The sequence below is a fragment of the Saccopteryx leptura genome, chromosome 6, assembly GCF_036850995.1.
Source record: "Saccopteryx leptura isolate mSacLep1 chromosome 6, mSacLep1_pri_phased_curated, whole genome shotgun sequence".
Taxonomy (NCBI): domain Eukaryota; kingdom Metazoa; phylum Chordata; class Mammalia; order Chiroptera; family Emballonuridae; genus Saccopteryx; species Saccopteryx leptura.
The window spans coordinates 150,303,351-150,324,758 of NC_089508.1; the positions used below are offsets into that span (position 1 = coordinate 150,303,351).

Consider the following 21,408-nt stretch of genomic DNA (forward strand, 5'->3'; position numbering starts at 1 on the left):
AGGATACACTGCATGCATTTTAAAAATTCTATTCCGTAACCTATTTTTAAAATTAACTATTAAAGAAATTTGGACCATCTAGATCTATGATTTATGGCTCACAACTTTTCTTTCACATTTTGTATCCATTTTTCCCTTGAACTGTGTTCCGGGATAATTTCTGCTTTTGATCTTCTAAGATCACAAACTTACTAATCAGTTCATCTATCAAGTTTTCAATTACAATGATCAAAAATTTTAGTTTCATTGTCTCTAATCATTTTCTACATAAAAGTTGTTCTGGTTTTAAATCTACTTTTCCATGAATATATGTCCACTTTATTCTTCTGTTAAAGTATTCTGTTCATTCTATTAATTTTGTTGCTTCATGTATTAATTAAGCAGAGTTTGATGGCTCTCTTTTACAAGGTCCATTTTCTCCAAAGGTATTCCTGGGTGTCAGCCCCTATTTTCAGTTTCCCTGCTCGCCTATCTGTTGACTAATTCAATTACCCAGCTCTCCTGTTACCTGATAAAACAGGTGGGACTTTCTACTGGATACAAGGAGCCAATAACTCATCTTTTTAGAGTGGAAGTTTCTTTATCCTCTGGTGTCACCAACATGCCTGGGAAATCTGTTTGTTTTCTTTGTTCCTGCCTCGGGACAGGCAATTGGCCTTTGATTGTTGGCATAGCTGGAATCAGAGAAAGGCACAAAGTTGTCTGGGACGCCCCTCTGCCTAGTGTGTACAGCAGCTCCCGGGAACAGCTCCCACCACTCACAGATGTTTTCTAATAACTGTGTATATGTTTTCCATTAATCCAATCCAAACTGTTCATCTTTCAAGAAATATTCAAAATGCATGATGATCTGATAACATCCTGTTATAATACTGATTTAGATTTATTTAGAATATCTTTTCTGTCATTCCTAAAATTTGGAATGAACAAAGAAGGTAGATGTGTGGGCTGCAATCCTACCCTTTCCATTTGGATGCTGATTCCACGTCCACCCCAGATCTCCTGGCTGGGCACTAGCCTCCCCCTCCTGCTTTCATGCTGGTATTTGATAAAATACCTGGTCCAAAACAGGTACCTCCAAATATTTAAGTGTTCAACACTTGCCAAGGTATCAAATACTTTCATTCAAGTAAGAGAGTAAACTGCAAAAAGAAAAAATTGAAGGCTGCAGAATCTGTATCAAGAGCTAATCAAAATGATTACTGTATAAAACTCTACATTGAAGTCAAGTTTTAGCAGTCACTCTTAATCACCCTGGAAAAGTAACCTAAAAAAGACTAATAGTCGCCTGACCTGTGGTGGCACAGTGGACAAAGCATTGACTTCAAATGCTGAGGTCGCCAGTTCTAAACCCTGGGCTTGTTTGGTCGAGGCACATATGGGAGTTGATGCTTTCTGCTCCACCCCGCTTTCGCTCTCTCTTTCTCTCTCTCTCTCATCTCTCTCTCTAAAAATGAATAAATAAATAAATTTTTTTTTTAAAAGACTGATAGTCATTTCAACAGTCCTGACTGGTGTACCATGACCCATTGCTTAGAGAGCAGTGTGTGTGTGTGTGTAAGTATTGTGTTAAGTCTGGGGGATTATAATTGGTGCACTCGTGGAATTTAATTTGTTGCTTTTTTGCATTTTTAAGAGCTTGTTATTTAAAACATAATAAAGTGCTACATATGCTGTATTTTATTTAGTTGATTGTTATTGGGTGCCTACTAAAAATCAGGTATCTTATGATGTTGTGGAAATGAAAAGAGACGAACAAGAGTACCATCATAGCACTTGGGGCATCCTGTTATATTTCCCTGCTGACATCTGTGACTGGCAGGCCAGGCTGGCAGCTCCTTGAAACCTACCAAGACTTCTTCATTGTGTTGTAGTCTATGAATCTGCACAATGCCTTGCTCACAGGAGTTGTTCAGTACACATTCACTTGCTTAGCATTCTGATATCTTAAGTCAATATATAGCTCAAATCAGATTGTCATTCAATATTAGAGACTAAGGAGAAACAGAAATAATAAGAACACTTTATATATCAATTGCTAGATATATAATACAATTTGTGCACTTTATAAATAGGGAAAATGAGACCCAGGAATATGAAGTACTATGAAAAGGCAGCCCCTGATGCTGCATCCAAATTCTCCATTCTCGCACTTTTCCCTTCCTATCACAAGTTAGATTGATATCCGGAGAATGAATGGCCAATCTCATAAATGTTCACCACTTTGCAATACTGGACAGCTCATTATCTATTTCTTTTGAAAAAGACTTGTGGATAGTTTCAAATATGTAACAACCCAAAAAGGATGGAGGAGTTCAGGCCCCAGTAGGCACAGCTACCAAGAGGAGAAGGGAAGGTACCCTCAGTGATCTGCTCGTCCCCATGATGACAATCAGATGGTCTACTGACTGAGAGGAAAACTACTGTTGCAAACTAAAGGCGGGTGATTTATAAATAATTCCCCTAATAGAAATACATCATGATTCCTCATATTAGCATTCCAGGATTACAGAATTTTGGAGAGGGGAACAAAAGTGTGGTCCTGTGCTAACAGTGACACATGACCTTAAGCTCTGTTCTCACCAGCTGTCTGAGGGCCTTTCGCCCATTGCACCTTCTGGCCAAGTCACAGGAGGTGTTTTTATTCTCTGGGTACACAATGTACTTCCACATCTCCACTCAGTCTCTTCCCTTTAGCTGAAACCCTCTTCAGCTTTTTTCTGCCCAGAGAAAGCCTACCATGCTTAAAAATCCTATTAAACTCTGCAAAGTCTCTCTAACTCCCCAAGCAGGACTTATCCTCAGGCATATTTGATGCATCATTTTGTAATGACCCATGTCATATCTACTTATAGATGATGTCTTTCTCCTAATCTGTGAGCCCCTAACACAGGACCGAAAATACATTTAAACATCCAGTTGAATTTTAGTTCTATCATTCAATTTTTAATGAAATCATCCAATTCACTCATTTTACTTAGGAAAACTGAATCCCAGAAAGGTAGGGGATTTGCAGATCATCAGAAAACAAGCCAATGTTAGAGCTCAGATAACAACTTATGCTCTCCTTTTCCTAACCCACCCTCACAAGGGGAAAGGCTGGCAAGGTAGAGTCTGGAGTAACAAATTCACCCTTTTTGGCTATTTGCCTAACTTTTTACTCAAAGTCTGACTGCTCTACTGTATTGCTGGCAATGTCAGTTTTCCTCAATAACAAAGACTTCCCAGTTCAGAACATATACATATGTGGCTAATAGGAAAAGTGAGTAGAAGTCCAATGTGATAAACAGGGAGGTATGTCAAACTCCTATTCAGTCTATGAAAAACCTACTCATAATTCTAACTTTGCTCCCTAAGTATGGAGAAAAGGCATAGCTCATTTGGAAAATCTGACCAAAAGCCCACATTTCAACACAGTGAAATGCTTTATCCCCTATTTCTTCCATCACACCAAGACTTTCTATATGTAATTATTTAATCCCTGCCCAAAACCTAGTGGACAATGAAATCCCCACAAAATGTTTTCCCCAGTGAAGTGTTCCAACAACAGTTTCACAAAAAAATTTTTTAAAAGCCATTCATGTGAGTTTTCCATGAAAATTTTTTTCACTTGTGGCTAAAAATGTTCATATTGTATTTATATATTTATCATTATGAGCATCTGATGAAATATATCCCTGTCCAGTAATTTAATAAGTAAAAATTTCCAGTTTCATTTTGTTTGAATTTTTAACCATCTTTCTCCATTTCATAGCTTTGGGTAGCTTTGATTGTGCTGGTATTTCCTGTTACAAATAGAGAAAATTAGATCCAAAAAAATTAAGTAGGTTGGAAAAGATTAAATAATTATGGTTATATTTTTCTCCAAATAGGCTGCTTTCAGACGAGTCCTTGAGGATTTCATCAATGGCTAATATGAACAAATCAAATGTGTGTTTTCAATATTTTGTGGGTTTTGCCTTAAACCAATAGTAAAGGCCATGGTGATGAAGGCTGAGTGGACTTAATGCCACTGAAGCAGATGCCTAAAAATGGTTAAAATGGTAACTTTTATGCTATGTATACTTTATCACAACTTACAGGAGGTAACAATTATCCCAAACCCTGCCTCAGGGCGAGGGGGGGGGGGGAGGGATCAAACAATGATCTCCATATTTCAGACAAAGCAGATGGCTTTCGCTCTCCAGTTCAAACAGGCCCAATCTCAGCAAGGCTCTCAGGCTTGCGACTTTCCCCCATGGAGTGGACAGGAGGAAAGGAGCTATTATCAGATAAAATGGAAACCTCAGAACAGTTAATGTTACATCATGGAACCATAACCCTGTGAATATCAACTAGATTCTAAGGTCAGCAGCTCCCGGTCTTTCAATTCCTGTCCTTCGCTGGAACTGTGAACAGCTGTCCAATGTGGTTGTGGATGTGTTTAAATTTTAGGCAGTTGTCAGAATGTAATTTAGAGAACCGTTCTGACAAGCTTAAAGTAGGGCATAAAAAAAATAACTATAAGATTATAGATGAGAAACTGGGTGTGGGGGGCACACATGGAGGAGACTCAGCAGAGAGCAGATTGGTTGTCTTCCAATTTCCTGAAAGACATCACGTGGTGGGCTTATTTTGGAAAACAAAAAGAAGTAAAACAAGGGGGAAGAGTTACAAGGAGGCAGTTTCCCATAGTATTGGGAAGAAATGTATAACCATCTGGAAGGAAAAGGCCACTGATTCATCCAATGAGCCTCGAGGTTCACTAACTGCCCTGGGGACGCTCGTTGCAAGGTAAGCAGTGCAGACTCCTGGGTGGTGGCGGTGGGCACTACGGTGAAGGTGAAGTTTAGGGCCGGGCACTCTGGAACAGGGTGAGGTGCATGCAAATAAACCTGGTCTAGGGGGAGGTGGGTGGGGAGTGGGGAGGAGGGCGCTTACCAGGCCACCTCCACAGGTGCTGAAAGAGGCCAGCGAGCCGGGGTGCCTCAGCACCGCCCCGGTGAAGAAGCAGGCAGCGTCGGGTGGCGCTGGAGGGCGCGGAGCGGCGGCTACCCGCTTGGGGCCGGGGCCCGGACTCGGCCGCTGTTCCACCGCGAAGCGCGGCGCCAGGAAGCGGCCGTCTCTCCGGAGCAGCAGGTAGAGGTCCCGGGAGAAGGCCGGGATCCGCAGCAGCACCTCGTCACCTTCCGGCTCGGCTTGTAGGGCCAGGGGCGGAGACGGGGACGGCTGTGGGGGCGGCGGCGACTGCCACGAAGCCGGGGTGCCTGGGGACAGGGCGGCAGCCCCGCCGGATCCGCGCGGCAGCTCCTGCGACTCGAGCTCCTCGTCCTCCTCGCCCCCCGGCGGTGGTGGGGGCTGGGTCTCGGAAGAGCCCTCCGCCGGCTCCTCGGCCGGCGCCGGGGCGACGGAGCGCACCTCGCGGGAGCTGCTGGCCGCCTGCGTCCGGGTGCCTCCGCCGATGCCGCGCACCCAGCCTGGGTTCGCACTACCCCCGCTGCCGCCTGCGGCGTCCACCGGCTCCCGGCGCCAGAGCGCAGGAAACACGACTTCCCACTCCTCACGGTCCGGGGAGAGTTGCAGCCCTGCAGGCGGGGCAGACAGAGCGCGGCTGAAAGTGCACAAGCATGCCCAGGCTCACATTCGTTGGAGACCACCCGTCTAGACCCTGAAACTCGTGCAACCTCTGAAGCCTTGCGATCAGGTTACAGGTCCCAGCGTTTTCAAAATAAAAGTACGATTATAGGGTGGAGGAGGGGAGAGGGAGTGGGGCAGTCAAGTCTGGTGACAGCACTTGGTTGTTGAAAGGTGCAAAGACTCCAGCACAATTAAATAATTTTCTTAAATACATGCCAGAGCAGAGCTATCCATTTATGGACTTCCCAGTTTTCCTCCAGGTGCTGTAAACGTACCTTTGCAAATATCACTACTCTCATAGAAGAAAACAAATCCTTTCAGGATGGTTAAAAGAAAGACATGGAGAATGGCGCTTGGCTCTAGACTGTAACCCCCTGACCCCCTCCTTGGCACCTGCACGCTATTTTTATTGCTCCCCACTGAACTCTGCTCGCTGCGCACTGGTTGCACCAGCCCTGCCGACCCGTGTGTCCCCGGTCTCCGCTGGGGACCTTGGAAAGCAAGCCACAAGTCCTGGCAGAACTTACCTGAAACGATCCCATTCGACAAGACCCCCAGCTGGTAAAGGAGGCAGCAGCAGCAGCATAGGTGAGCCAGGCGCATCTCGCGGCTCTTCCCCATCCCGCGCTCCAGCCGCCGCCGCTCCCTGCCCCGCGCGCGCCTCCCTCGCGATCCACCGCAGACGCCGCCGCCTCCCCGGAGCGCAAGGAGGCCGGGCGGCGAGTTTGCCCAGGCCCTTTGTCTGCGGGGGGGGGGGGGGGGGGGGGGGGGGGGGGGTGCTCTGTGGTGTGACTCCGAGAGTCTGCCCAAGCACAGGCGGGGGTGGGGTGGGGGGAGGAGCGGGGGCAGGCAGCGCCACGACCCCGCAGCTCTCCGGCACCCTGGCGAACTAGGTGCTGAGTCTATTTTCTGTGTTCTGGACGTTGCAGGAGTTTCCACAGGACCAATCCACAGTCAGCCGAGAGCCGGCAAGCGCAAGGCGGGCAGCCCTGCTGGAGACGGAGGGAGGAGTGCCCTGCGTGGGCAAGAGAGCCGTAACGTCCGAGTCGAGGCTCGCCGCCTGCACCCGCGCCGAACTGCCAGGGGTTGGTGCCACAGTCCTAGCAACCTGATGTGCCAAAGTTCGCACACGCCTGGAGACTGGAGCTCTGCAGGCTCTCACCGCAGCGGCTTAAGAGCGAATTTGTGCTGGGATGAGAGGGACACTCGACACGAGAAGTAGGGTGTGGAGAAGAAAAGATAAAAAACAGATCCGACAAGAAAAAGGGACCAAGGTTGCCCGCCAAGTGTGACTCTGCGGGACAAAGGTTCCAGAGCACCGCACACGCGCTCACAAGCCGGGTAGAGATGGGGTGGAGACCCAAATTTCCTCACCTGGCTCCTGATTGGCTACTTTGGCAGGCCGATTTGCATCCTTACACCGCACCCACTCATCCATCCCCGGCGGAGGTGTGAGCAGGTAGAAGTGCCTCCCTCTTTCCACCTCACCCCCTAACTCAGGCTCCTCCTTTGGTCGAGTTCTTTCCCATCGCACATCACAACAAAGCAAAACTTAGTGCGCGAGACTTGAGCACAAAGCTGCGGCCTCATTTACCAAAGACCTTTGATTCCCACCCACCCACCCACACACACACCCCATCTCTGTCTCTAGGAATTTCCTAAGCCTGGAGATAATATAATTCGTCATGGAGCGTGCTTCAGAGGTTCCCAGGACAGTAGGCACTCTGACATTTCAGAGCCCTTTATCCCACCTTATCTTTCTGGCTTACAATTCAATGCTATTAATTTCTCTTTCTCTCTCTCCCTCTGACCACATATACAAACTTCTAATTCGGGTGAGATTAAGAGACCTATGTTAAATACAGTATTCTAAAAATCTCAGGCCAGGTGAGATTATTTTGCCTTTTTTACTTTATTTTAAATATTAAGTATATTTTTGCTATTTCTGTCTTTTGGGTAAAATTCAACCTTGGGTTGAATATTACTGCCTCCTTTGTTGCAACTCTGCGTGGTACCTAACCCCCTTTCCATACATCTTTTCTTGGCCACAACAAACTTTCAAATCAGACTCAAGGCTAATTGGTTTAACATGCCATTTGCACTCTCTGGAAAACTAGAAATAAGAGTCAATGCAAATGAGGGGGGGGGTTGTTTTGTTTTTTAATGCCAGCACTAAGGTTAATTCCCTCATCCTTTGTTGTTTTACCTTCTGTTCCTTGTGTCAAATGTGACTACTATGCCTTTCAGGGAGACAGACGATCTTATTTCAAAGGAAAACCATTGTTTGAATAAGCTGGGTCCTAGAAAGCTTCCTCGGAGTGGTCCAGAGTTTAAAAACAAACACAAAGACCTTCTAGGTGTGTTTGTCAAGAGTGTTTTGTCTCCAAACCTTGTCTTGCCAAAGCTCTAAAATAAATTACTAGGGTGGGTGTGGGTATCCAGACACACAAATATCTGAGTTACTTAGGAACCTACACACTCATTTTTATGGGACTCAATTATACAGATTTAAAACTAGGCAAGAAATCAGAAGCAGTTTATTTTTAAGATATACAGTGCCCTGGCTGGATAGCTCGGTTGGTTAGAACGTCATCTCGAAGTGCAGAGGTTGCCAGTTTGATCCCTGGTCAGGGCACATACAGGAACAGATGTTTCTGTCTCTTTCCTGCTCTCTCCCTTCTTCTCTCTAAGATCAATAAAATAAACATTAAAAAATGTATATTACATAAAAAAATACAGTTACTCATTAAGACAGAGGGCTAGTTTCAATGAAACACCTCCAGTAGGATATGTCTTAAGTGTTTCTCATATAATTTTAACAATGACAACAAAAATATGAGTAAAATTGTAGGAATGCATATTAAATTATTGTTCTTCCTTAAAATTAGATGAGCTATATGAATCAATTAAATATACTACTCAAAAACACAGGTTGCCTATGTAAATTCCCATCTCTGCCTCACTCCCCACCCCACTATCAACATAATTCCTACCAATTCCTCATGGTAGAGGTTAATCTTGATTGTTACAGGAAAGGTTACCTACAGTAATTTCCATCAAGCTCTTTCTTCCATTTGAAATACTGTTATAATTTAGTGGTATATTTTCAACAGATTTTAGAAATCATTTGGGTTCTAATGATTTATATATATAATTTTACTATCAATTTTTGAAATGTAGAAATGATTGCATATATATATATTTTTTTTTTTTTTTACATCACCCTACCTAATTCAACGATTTACATCAAATAGGTGTGGAAATTCTCTAACAACGAAAATTTATATCTGTATGGTATTTTATTCCAATTCTAATTTTTGATTCAGAATTACAACACTAACTCAATTGGTGATCCTCTACTATCAACATGATTTATCTGGCTTACAGAAAGAACAAGCCTAAGAGAGAAATGACTTGTGGGAACTTTCTGTGCTATAACTAGAAGAGACTTAGATATAATTGATACAAACAATAGCATCAGTTAAAGTGGGTCTGAGTAAATTTCACATATGTACATACATGAAAGAAAAAACTAGCCTGATCTGAAATTGAGTAAATTGTATATGGTGAAATAGAAGCGAAGAGGCAGGACTGTGACATGTGTGCATTACCAATCTCAGAGGGGAGAAAAGAGCAGCTGGGAAAAATATGTTGCTTAAGACAGGTCAATACATATGTCACCAGATGGCAGCTAGCATCAACCAAGCACTGCTTTTGTAGGGTAGAGGTAAGTGACCAAGCATCAGTGTAAGTGGAACCAACTGTTCTTATATACAAGGTGCTCACACGTTGCATTTTATAACCCATGCTTTTCTACATAGAAAGTTGGCTTTGATGCCTAAGTCCTTCCTCATTCTCTTCACTCGTTGGCCCAAAGCCTCTAACTACCTAAAGCTAATCTTAAATCTTTTCCCCTCCAAGAAATCATAAAATCTTAGAAAATACAAAGAACCCTTTTACTGAGTTAGGTAAGGATACCAACTCCCATTAGCACTCACATGTAAGTCGACATCAAGAAAAGCTAGTTCTAGCCATGGTAGAGTAACAGAAACCAGCTTAACTCTCACCTTAAGCAATTAGAAAAATAGACAAAAATGTGAAAAGAAAACAAAACAACAAAAAACTGGTTTTCAGACATCGAGCAACAGGCAGCTTAGTACTGTGTTCTATTAGAGAAAGAAAGCAAGTAGGTGATCACTATAATTTCCCCAGCTTACTACCTGGAAGCAATGCCCAGGCTTCAGCAGAGGGAGGAGAAATCCAAACAGAGTCCAGAGACTAACAGAAATGAGAAGACAGGTCAAAATGACTAGAATTGACAGGACAAAGTACCAGAGACAAGTGAGCTTCAAATAAAGTGTAATATTTATCTATTGCTGCATAACCATCTTAGCAGTTGTAAACAACAAACATTTATTATCATACATGGTTTCTAAGGATCAGGAATCTAGGAGTAGCCAAACTGGACGTTTCTGGCTCAGGGTCTCATAAGTTTGTAGTCAAATTCTTGGCCAGGGCTATACTTTCTGAAGACTTAATTGGAAATAGAGGTTCTGTTTTCAAAGCCACATGGCTGTTCACAGGAAACGTGCCACATGGACCTCCCCATAGGGCTCTCATTGTATGTGTTACCTCAAAACAAGTGATTCAAGAGAAAGAATGTACCCAATCTGTAAGCTATGGTCTTCTTTGAACCTAATCTTGAAAATGACATACTACTACTTCTATGATATTCTATTCATCAGAAGCAAATCACTAAGTTCAGCCCACATCCAAAGGGAGAAGTATCAAAAAATGTATGTATCAAAAGTGAAACTAAGAGACACTGATAAGAGTGTGGTGGTTACGGGAGGGAGGGGGGAATGGGAGAGGGAAAGGGGGAGGGGGAGGGGCACAAAGAAAACAAGATAGAAGGTGACAGAGGACAATCTGACTTTGGGTGATGGGTATGCAACATAATTGAACAACAAGATACCCTGGACTTGTTATCTTTGAATATATGTATCCTGATTTATTGACGTCACCCCATTAAAAAAATAAAATTATTAAAAAAAAAAAAAGAAAAAGAAAAAAAAAAAAAGAAAAAAAATGTATGTATCTAGTCTTAAAACCATCAGAGGGAATTTATGCCCTCAGGTTATAAATTATTTGCATTTCCTCCATGTGCAAAATACATTCATTTCCTTCCAGGCCCTCAAAAGATTCAACCTATTAAAGCATCAATACTCAAAGTCAAAAACATCACCATCTAAATGCATGAATGTCCTCAGTGTAGTTTATTGAGTTCCTTGAATCTAGTTCTTCTTTCTCTATAGACTTGTGAAATTAAGGAACAATTTATTTACCTGCCATGCACCCAACATACTGTGGTGGCAGAGACAGGAGGTAATGGCTTTAAGCATCTCTGTTCAATAGGGAAGAAAAAAAAGTCACAAAGTCCTTTTTGGTCCACAGCAATTCTGAAATCCAACTGGGAAAATATTTAAAGTGCTTTGATTATATCTCAAGATCTAGGGATAATTCTTCATTGGAACTTGTTTCTACCCTCTTAGTCATCCTTTCATTTTCATGAAAAGTAGTTTGCATTTGCAACTCAGTGGTTTTCTCCACTGGCTCCCTGACAGGAGAATTTATGGCTTGATTGACTATATTATCTTATATAGTAACTGCTTCTTTCTTTATAGAAATGGCTTTGCATATGTAATTCTGTTTTTCAAGCTTTGTGAATCTTCTATGAATCTTTATGGAATTTACTCCATTAGACAAAAGCTATACCCTCAAATTTCTAGAATACAAACCCTTCTCTACTTGTCTTTCTGATGAGACTGTTGAGAAACAATGGTTTTATACTTCTTAGAAGCCCTAATGTTTAATTGAAAAGACCTGGTATACACACATTTAAACACTTTAGAGAGCCTTCATTCTGACTGAGATACTCAGAATAGCCACATGTGATCTTTATGAGTTCTTAACAAGGAAATTAGAGTCACGCCCTTGGCCTCATCATTAGACCATGCTTTCCTACACATGCCTTGTATTCTCTTTCTCTTTGCTATGATGCAATTTGTGCTTACTTTTAGCATTATTTTCCAGAAAAAGGAGCTGAACAATGTTAAAAGCATCCAGTCTTGGTTGCTTTTTATGAAGTATTCCTTAGGTTTATCTTCTCTTTGACATGTTCTATAAGGAGGAAGAAACCAGGTAGTACCCACAAAAAAAATTTGGAAATGTCCTTAGCTTTATGCACCAGTTCACCAAATCCATTTTCTGCTGCAGACACCAGTGTTAGTAAACTTAATGCCACTATATAACAAGGAATCCCCTTTTTTAAATTTCCATTCATGTTTACCTCACTTTCTTACAAGTCCTCACCTGTAGCTTTACCAAAGATCATATGGCTTTGACTAAAAAAATGTTTAAGGTAGTAAATAAATTGAATGTGTAGTTTAAAAAACTTTCAAAAAAGAATCTCTATTTCCAGATGGTTTTAATGATTCCTTCTACTGAACTTTTTTTTAAGTAACACCAATTCTACATAATCTTTTCCAGAAAGTAGAAGACCACAGTTCACAACTAATTTTATGAGACTGGCAGTACTCTCATACCAAAACCAGACAAAGCCAATACAAAAAAAGGAAAATACAGACCAATATATCTCATGAATATAGATGCAAAATCAACAAAATATTAGCAAATTGAATCCAGCAATACATAAAAATAATAATGTAATATGACTAGTGAGATTGATTTAAGGAATGCAAGGCTAGTTCAATATTCCAAAATCAATCATTGTAATTCACCATAACAACAGGTTAAAGAAGAAAACCATATGAGTCTACCAATTGATGCAGAAAAGGCATTTAGCAAAATTCAACATCTATTCATGATTAAAACTTTCAGCAAGCTGTAATAGGAGTAGAGGGAAAACTCTTCAACTGGATAAAGCATACCTATTTTAAAAAAACAATAGCTAAGAGTGAAGAACTGAAAGATTTCCCTCTAAAAATTTAGATCAAGGCATAGATGTTCACTCTTATCAATCCTATTCAACAGGATTGAGAATTCTAACCAGTGCAATAAAACAAGAAAAACAAATAAAAGTAATACAAATTGGAAAGGAAAAATAAACTGTCCCTATTTGCCAATGACATGACTATGTAGAAAACCCTCAAAATACATACAAAAAGAAATTCTTAAAGTAATAAAAATTCTTAAACATCGAAATCACAGGATACAAGCTCAACACCAAAAATCAATTATATTTCAGTATACTGGCAATGAACAATTGGAAACTAAAGTTAAAATTCAATACCATTTTATAAAAAATTAAATACTAATTGCATTAGTTCTAAAACAATGAATTATTATATGAATTATTGTAAATCTAATCAAACCTGTATAGGATTAAAAGTCACTGGTTTGAAGCCCAAGGTTGTTAGCATGAGCCCAAGATCACTGGCTTGAGCTAGGTGACACTTGCTCTGTTGTAGCAAAGAATTGATGCTTCTCTTCTCTCTCCCTTCCTGTCTGTCTGTTCCTATCTGTCCCTTTCTCCATCTCCTCTGTCATACACACACACAAAAAAATGTATAGGATGTGTTTGCTAAGGACCATAAAACATTAATAAAAAATTAAAAACATAAATAAATAAAAAGACATACTGCAGGGGTCAGGAAACATTTTGGCTCAAAGAGCCATGAACGCCACATAATTTAAATGTAATTCCTTGAGAGCCATACAACGAACCATATACGTTAGGCATTATCCAATAAACATTTGCTGTTGTCCCGGAGGACAGCTGTGATTGGCTCCAGCCACCCGCAACCATGAACATGAGCGGTAGGAAATGAATGGATTGTAATACATGAGAATGTTTAGATTTTTTTAAATTAATTGTAATGCGGTGACATTGATAAATCAGAGTACGTATGTTCAGAGAAAACAGCTCTAGGTTATTTTGACATTTGATTATGCTGCATTCCCATCAGTCAAAGTCCAATTGTCTTCTGTCACCTTTTAACTGGTTTTCTTTATGCCTCTCCCCTACCCAAACCCCCTCCCTCCCCTACCCTCCACCCTGTAACCCCCACACTCTTGTCCATGTCTCTGAGTCTCATTTTTATGTCCCACCTATGTATGAAACCATATAATTCTTAGTTTTTTCTCATTTACTTATTTTTCTCAGTATAATGTTAACAAGTTCCATCCATGTTGTTGTAAATGATCCGACGTCATCATTTCTTCTGGCTGAGTAGTGTTCCATAGTATATATGTACCAAAGGTTTTTAATCCACTTGTCCACTGAAGGACACTTGGGCTGTTTCCAGATCATCGCTATACTGAACAATGCTGCCATAAACATGGGGGTGCATTTCTTCTTTTCAAACAGTGCTATGGTGTTCTTGGGGTATATTACTAAGAGTGGTATAGCTGGGTCACAAGGCAGTTCGATTTTTAATATTTTGAGGAATCTCCATACTGTTTTCCACAGTGGGTACACCAGTCTGCATTCCCACCAGCAGTGCAGGAGGGATCCCTTTCCTCCACATCCTCGCCAGCACTTATTCTGTGCTGTTTTGTTGATGATCACCATTCTAACTGGTGTGAGGTGATATCTCATTGTGGTTTTAATTTGCATTTCTCTAATGATTAGTGATGTTGAGCATTTTTTCATATGCCTACTGGCCATCTGTATGTCCTCTTTGGAGAAGTGTCTATTCATCTCTTTCACCCATTTTTTGATTGGATTGTTTGTCTTTCTGGTATTGAGTTTTACAAGTTCTTTATAAATTTTGGTTATTAAACTCTTATCAGATGTATTGTCAAATATATTCTCCCATTGTGTAGTTTGTCTTTTATTCTGTTCTTATTGTCTTTAGCTGTGCAGAAGCTTTTTAGTTTGATATAGTCCCATTTGTTTATCCTGTCTTTTATTTCACTTGCCTGTGGAGATAAATCAGCAAATATATTGCTGCGAGAGATGTCAGAGAGCTTACTGCCTAAGTTTTCTTCTAAGATGCTTATGGTTTCACGGCTTACATTTAAGTCTTTTATCCATTTTGAGTTGATTTTTGTGAATGGTGTAAATTGGTGGTGTAGTTTCATTTTTTTGCAGGTAGATGTCTAATTTTCCCAACACCATTTGTTGAAGAGGCTGTCTTTACTCTAATGTATGCTCTTACCTCCTTTGTCAAATATCAGTTGTCCATAAAAGTGTGGGTTTATTTCCGGGTTCTCAGTTCTGTTCCAATGATCTATATGCTTGTTCTTATGCCAGTACAAGGCTGTTTTGAGTACAATGGCCGTGTAGTATAACTTCGTATCTGGAAGTGTGATACCTTCCACTTTATTATTCCTTTTCAAAATTGCTGAAGCTATTCGTGTTCTCTTTTGGTTCCATATAAATTTTTGGAATATGTGTTCTATATCTTTGAAGTAAGTCATTGGTATTTTAATCGGTATTGCATTGAATTTATAAATTGCTTTGGGTAATATAGACATTTTAATGATGTTTATTCTTCCAAAACATGAGCACGGTATATGCTTCCACTTGTTTGTATCTCCCCTGATTTCTTTTATCAATGTTTTATAATTTTCCGAGTGCAAGTCTTTAATCTCCCTGGTTAAATTTATTCCTAGGTACTTTATTTCTTGGTTGCAATGGTGAAGGGGATTGCTTCCTTAATTTCTCTTTCTGACAGTTCATTGTTAGTGTATAAAAATGCCTCTGATTTCTGAGTATTAATTTTATATCCTGCCACATTGCTGAATTCATTTATCAGGTCCAGTAGTTTTTTGACTGAGACTTTAGGGTTTTCTATATACAATATCATATCATCTGAAAATAATGATAGTTTTACTTCTTCTTCTCCAATTTGGATGTCTTTTATTTCTTTTTCTTGTCTGATTGCTGTGGCTAGGACTTCCAGAATTATGTTGAATAAGAGTGGTGAAAAAAGGCACCCCTGCCTTGATCCTGATCTTAAGGGGATTGCTTTTAATTTTTGCACATTGAGTATGATGTTAGCTGTGGGTTTGTCATAGATGGCCTTTATCATGTTAAGGTATTCCTATATTCCAACTTTGCTGAGAGTTTTGATCATGAATGGGTGCTGGATTTTATCAAATGCTTTTTCTGCATCTATTGAAATTATCATGTGGTTTTTCTCAATTCCTTTTGTTTATGTGATGAATCACATTGATTGATTTGTGAATATTGTACCAGCCTTGCCTCCACAGAATAAATCCCACTTGAACATGGTGTATGATTTTTTTCATATATTGCTGGATTCGGTTTGCTAATATTTTGTTGAGGATTTTAGCATCTATATTAATCAGGGATATTGGCCTATAATTTTCTTTCTTTGTGTTGTCTTTCCTGGCTTTGGAATCAGTATTATACTCGCCTCATAAAAGGAGCTTGGACGTCTTCATTCCTCTTGAATTTTTTGAAATAGCTTGAGAAGGATAGGAGTTAGTTCTTCTTTGAAAATTTGGTAGAATTCACTTGTGAAGTCATCAGGCCCAGGTCTTTTCTTTGTTGGGAGTTTTTGACAACTGTTTCAATCTCATTTGTTGTAATTGGTCTGTTTAGGTTTTCTGATTCTTCCAGATTTATTTTTTGAAGATTATAAGTTTCAAGGAATTTGTCCATTTCATCTAGGTTGTCTAGTTTTTTGGCATACAGTTCTTCATAGTATTTTCTTACAATATTTTGTATATCTGTTGTGTCAGTTGTTATTTCTCCACTCTCATTTCTAATTTTATTTATTTGAGTCCTCTCTCTTTTTTTCTTGGTGAGTCTTGTTAACGGTTCACCGATCGTGTTTACCTTTTCAAAAAACCATTTCCTGGTTTCATTGATCCTCTGTATTGTTTCTTTAGCCTCTATGTCATTTATTTCTTCTCTGATCTTTATTATTTCCTTTCTTCTACTACCTCTGGGCTTTACTTGCTGTTCTTTTTCTAGTTCTTTTAGATGCAGGGTCAAATTGTTTATTTGAGCTTTTTTTAGCTTCTTAAGGTATGCCTGTAATGCTATGAACTTCCCTCTCAGGACTGCTTTTGCAGTGTGCCATAAATTTTGAGTTGATATATGCTCATTATTGTTCGTTTCTAGGAATGTTTAAATATCTTCTTTGATCTCATTGTTAACCCATTCATTATTTAATAACATGCAATTTAGTTTCCAAGTGTTTGAGTATTTTTCAGTTTTTCTGTTGTGGTTGATTTCTAGTTTCATGCCATTGTCATCAGAGAAAGTGCTTGATATAATTTCAATCTTCTTAAATTTGTTGAGACCGCTTTTGTACCCTAATATGTGCTCTATCCTAGAGAATGTACCATGAGCACTTGGAAAGAATGTATATTCTGCTGCTTTAGAGTCAAAGGTTCTGAAGATATCTATTAAATCAAGTTGATTTAGTATGTCCTTTAATTCTGCTGTTTCTTTGTCAATTTTCTTTCTTGAGGATCTATCTAGTGATGTTAGTGAGGTATTGAAATCCCCTATTATTATAGTATTGCTGTTGATCTTGCCCTTTAAATCCATCAAAGTCTGCTTTATATATTTAGGTGCTCCTATATTAGGTATGTAGATATTTATAACAGTTATATCTTCCTATTGGATTGCTACCTTTATCATTATGTAGTGACCTTCTTTATCTGTTACTATAGCCTTTGTTTTGAAGTTCATTTTGTCTGATATAAATATTGCTACCCCAACTTTCTTTTCTTTTCCATTTGCGTGAAATATTTGTTTCCATCCTTTTATCTTCAATCTGTGTGCATCTTTTGTTTTAAGGTGTGTCTCTTGTAGACAGCATATATATGGGTCCTGTTTTCTTATCCATGGAGCTACCCTAAGTCTTTTGATCAGATCATTTAATCCATTTACATTTAAGATTATTTTTGATATGTAATTGTTTATTGCCATTTTATTTGTTAAAACTATATTCCTCTTTTGCTATATTCTTTTTCTCCTTTGAACTGTTTACAACAGGCCCTTTAGCATGTTTTGCAGCATTGGTTTGGTTGTAGTGAATTCCTTGAGTTTTTTTTTTTTTTGTCTGGAAAGCTTTATATTTCTCCTTCATTTTTAAACGATAGCCTTGCTGGATAAAGTAGTCTTGGTTGTAGTCTCTTTTTCTGCATTACTTTGAATATTTCTTGCCATTTCCTTCTGGCCTTAAGTGTTTCTGTTGAGAGGTCAGAAGTCATCCTTATGGGCGTTTCTTTGTAGGTGATAGTCTTTTATTCTCTAGCAGCTTTTAATATTTTCTCTTTATCACTTAGCTTTGGTATTTTAATTATGATGTGTCTTGGTGTAGATTTCTTTGGGTTTCTCTTTAATGGAGTTCTGTGTGCTTCTTGAACTTGTGAGATGTTTTCCTGCCTTAATTGAGGGAAGTTTTCAGCTATGATATGTTTGAACAAAGTTTTTATCCCTGGTTCTTTCTCTTCTTCTTCAGGAACCCCTATGATGCGGATGTTATTTCTCTTTATGTTGTCACAGAGCTCTCTTAGAGTTTCCTCTGACTTTTTGAGACTCTTTTTCTTTTCTGCTCTGCTTCCATGCCTTTATTTATCTTGTTCTCTAACTCACTGATTCCATCCTGCTTTTAATTCCTTCCATTGTGTTCTTCATTTCTGATATGGAATAATATTTGTCACTTCTGACTGGTTCTTTTTTATTATTTCAATGTTCTTTTTTAAATTTGCTATCTCTTTTTTTAGATGTTCGTAATGACCATCTATTGTTGTTCTAATATCTTTGAGCATCCTAATAATTGTTATTTTAAACTCTGCATCTGGTAATTTGGTTATATCTGACTCAGTCAGGTCCTTTTGTGAGGATTTCTCTTGATTCATTTGTCTTGCATTTCTCTGCCTTTTCATTTTGTCTTTGTAAAAGAAGCTTTTGGCCACTGGAGTCCACTGTGTGTAGCCTCTGTGTTCCCTAGGTGTGGTCTCTCTGTAGGCCCGCCACCCCCTCTGCTTTTGCTGCCTAGGGCATTCAGGTATGGGTGTTGCCAGTGCCTGCCAACTGAGGCTGTTACTTTGGTCTCCGCCTCTCCTTCACAGGAATGGCTGTGATCATATGCTCGAGTATACAAGCCTCAATAGCCTTGACCAACGACCTGCCCCCACGGGTGTCATTATGCTCAGCCATCAGGGCAAGGGTGAGCACCTGTGGGTGTCTGCCTGATTCCGGGCTTTCACCCTGCCCCTTCAGGAGGAGCCCGCTCATGGGACAGCTGCAAGCCTTGGCTCCACAGGCCAGGTGGGACTGCGTGCCCATGCTCAGTAGTGGGACTCTGCCTGCTCAGGGCTTTTGTCTACAACCCCGTGGGAGGAGCCAGCTCCCAAGTCAGGCCACAAGCCTCAGTTTTTTGGGCGGGGTCAGGCTGTGCTCCTGCACCCTTGCTCAAAGGCAGATCTCCGCCCCTTCTGAGGCTCCTTCCCTTTGCCCTCAGGCTGGATTGCAAGTGTCCTGCAGCTGGGCTTGACCACTTTTGCACATCCCCTCCTCCCTAGCCAGGCAAGACTGAGCTCACACCTGGGCCTCAGTGGTGGCCAGCTGGCTTCCGCCTTTGCCAACAGAACCGCGCTTCTGTGTCCCTCTGCCCGTCCTTGGGCGAGCCCTCAGCCATGTGGATGGGGGCGCTGCAGCTCAGACCCTAACACTAACTACTGTAGTCCCGAGAGCTCCCTCCTTCTAAGTGACTCTGCTCTGAGTGCCGCGGGAGAGTTTGTTTGGCTGGTTCCTGCTTCCCTTTGCTGGTATTGCTGTTCCCAGGGGAAATGTTCACTTCAGATTTGGGGAGTGACTCTCCCCAGGGTTTAGGGTGGCTGTCTCTCAAAATATTTCTCCCTGTGCCTCTTAGATTACACTCTCTTCCTGCTACTCCGGTCCTCTCCTCTCTCCCCATTCCCCGGAGCCCCGGGTGAGTAGTTGTGAGAGAGGTGTTCCACGCGGTGCCTTTAAGAAGAATCCTGGGTCTGAGAAATCAGTCTCTTTCTCACAAACAGTATCCTGTCCTGTTTCCAGCTAGATAATGTCCTTACGCCTCTTCTAGGCTCTGGGGCTGCAGGCTGGGGCTTTGTTCCTGGGACTCAGGACCCTCCCCTTTCTGCTAAACTCACTTCCCACCACAGGAGTGTCTCCTGGCTGCCATTTGCTCTGGGGAGCTGGGCAGCCCTCTCCGCATTTCCGCTTTTCCTACCAGTCTCTGTGTGGCTTCTTCAGTGTTCCTTGGTTGAAGAGTCCTCTTACTTTAGTCCAGAGTTGGTTTTTCCAGATGATGGTTCTTAAAATTAGTTTGTTATCCACTTTGGTTCTGGGAGGTTGAAGTTGGTACTTCCACCTACTCCATCGCCATCTTGTCTTGAAAATGTTTTATATTTTTAACGTTATTTTTTTTATTAAAAATTTGCCTGTGAGCCAGATGCGGCCATCAAAAGAGCCACATCTGGCTCACAAGACATAGGTTCCCAACACCTGACATAGTGGGTTTAGAGGTTGGAAGAATAAACATATTGAAGGTTACAGTTCTGTCCGAATTATCTTTTTGTTCATATATCAATTTCTATTAACATTCCAGCAGAGTTATTTTATAGATAGAGAAAGACTAATTTTTAAAAACAGAAATAGAAAGGAACTAAATTAGTGGGGAAAAATGACAAAGAAGAAAAAAATTCAAGGACTCAACACCACCTAATATTAAGGTTCACTCTATAGCTATAATAACCAAGGGATTATGGTATTTCATAGATCAGTGGAACAGAATAGAGTCCAGAAATATTTTCACATATTATATAACATATTTTTGATGAAGGTGCAAAAGCAAGTCAGTGGAAAAAAGTATAGGTTATAGTTTTTTCAACAAATGAGGTTGGAAAAACTCAATATCAAAGACAAAGAAAAAGTACCTCAACTTTAATTTCATACAAAAATTAATTCAAAATGTATCATAGATCTAAATATAAAATGTAAAACTATAAAACATATAAATTCTAAAAAATATGTGAAACAAAATCTTTTGGTCTTTGTGACCAAAGAAAGAGTTTTTAGATATGACACCAAAATCAGAATCTTTAAAATAATAATTATTATTACTTTGATTATTAATTAATCTATAAAATACAAAAGAATAGATTGAACTTCATCAATATCAGTGGTCGGCAAACTCATTAGTCAACAGAGCCAAGTATCAACAGTACAACGATTGAAATTTCTTTTGAGAACCAATTTTTTTAAACTTAAACTATATAAGTAGGTACGCTGTTATTAACTTAATTAAGGTATTCCTATGCTGGCCTTTGTTTACACTCAAGGGGCTAAAGAGCCACATGTGACTCGCGAGCTGTGGTTTGCCAACCAAGGATCAATATTTAAAGCTTTTTCTCTGAAAAAGACCCCAAAGAGAATGGAAAAATGGGCCACAGACTGCAGAAAGATATTTGAAAATATAACTGACAAAGGGCATATATTCATAATATTTTTAAAATCTTTGAACTTACTAAGAGAAGAAACCCACAACCATATTCAGAAACAATAAGCACATGAAAAGATGTTAAACATCATTAATTTTTAGATAATACAAATTAAAATGATTGAATACCATTACATACCTATTAGAATGACTAAAATACATAACACTGACAATTCCAACTGTTGACAAGTATGTGGAATCAACTTGAACTCTCATATATTAAATGAACTATTGAATGGATCACAAAATCAATCTGAATGAAAAAGTCAATCTGAAAAGATTTATGCTGCATGATTTC

At 40.1% G+C, this 21,408-nt stretch overlaps 1 protein-coding gene across 1 annotated transcript in view; it reads right to left on the reverse strand.

Moving 5' to 3' along the window:
- The window catches only part of ADAMTS19 (ADAM metallopeptidase with thrombospondin type 1 motif 19), a 446,085-nt gene extending 439,843 nt beyond the window's left edge, over positions 1 to 6,242 (reverse strand). The window contains exons 1-2 of the mRNA XM_066341625.1: positions 6,144 to 6,242; positions 4,921 to 5,564 (exon numbers count right to left, since the gene is read on the reverse strand). Of these exons, the coding sequence (XP_066197722.1) occupies positions 4,921 to 5,564; positions 6,144 to 6,237 (738 nt within the window). The 5' untranslated portion in view covers positions 6,238 to 6,242. The remainder of the gene's footprint in view (positions 1 to 4,920; positions 5,565 to 6,143) is intronic.
- Between the last annotated feature and the right edge of the window lie 15,166 nt (positions 6,243 to 21,408).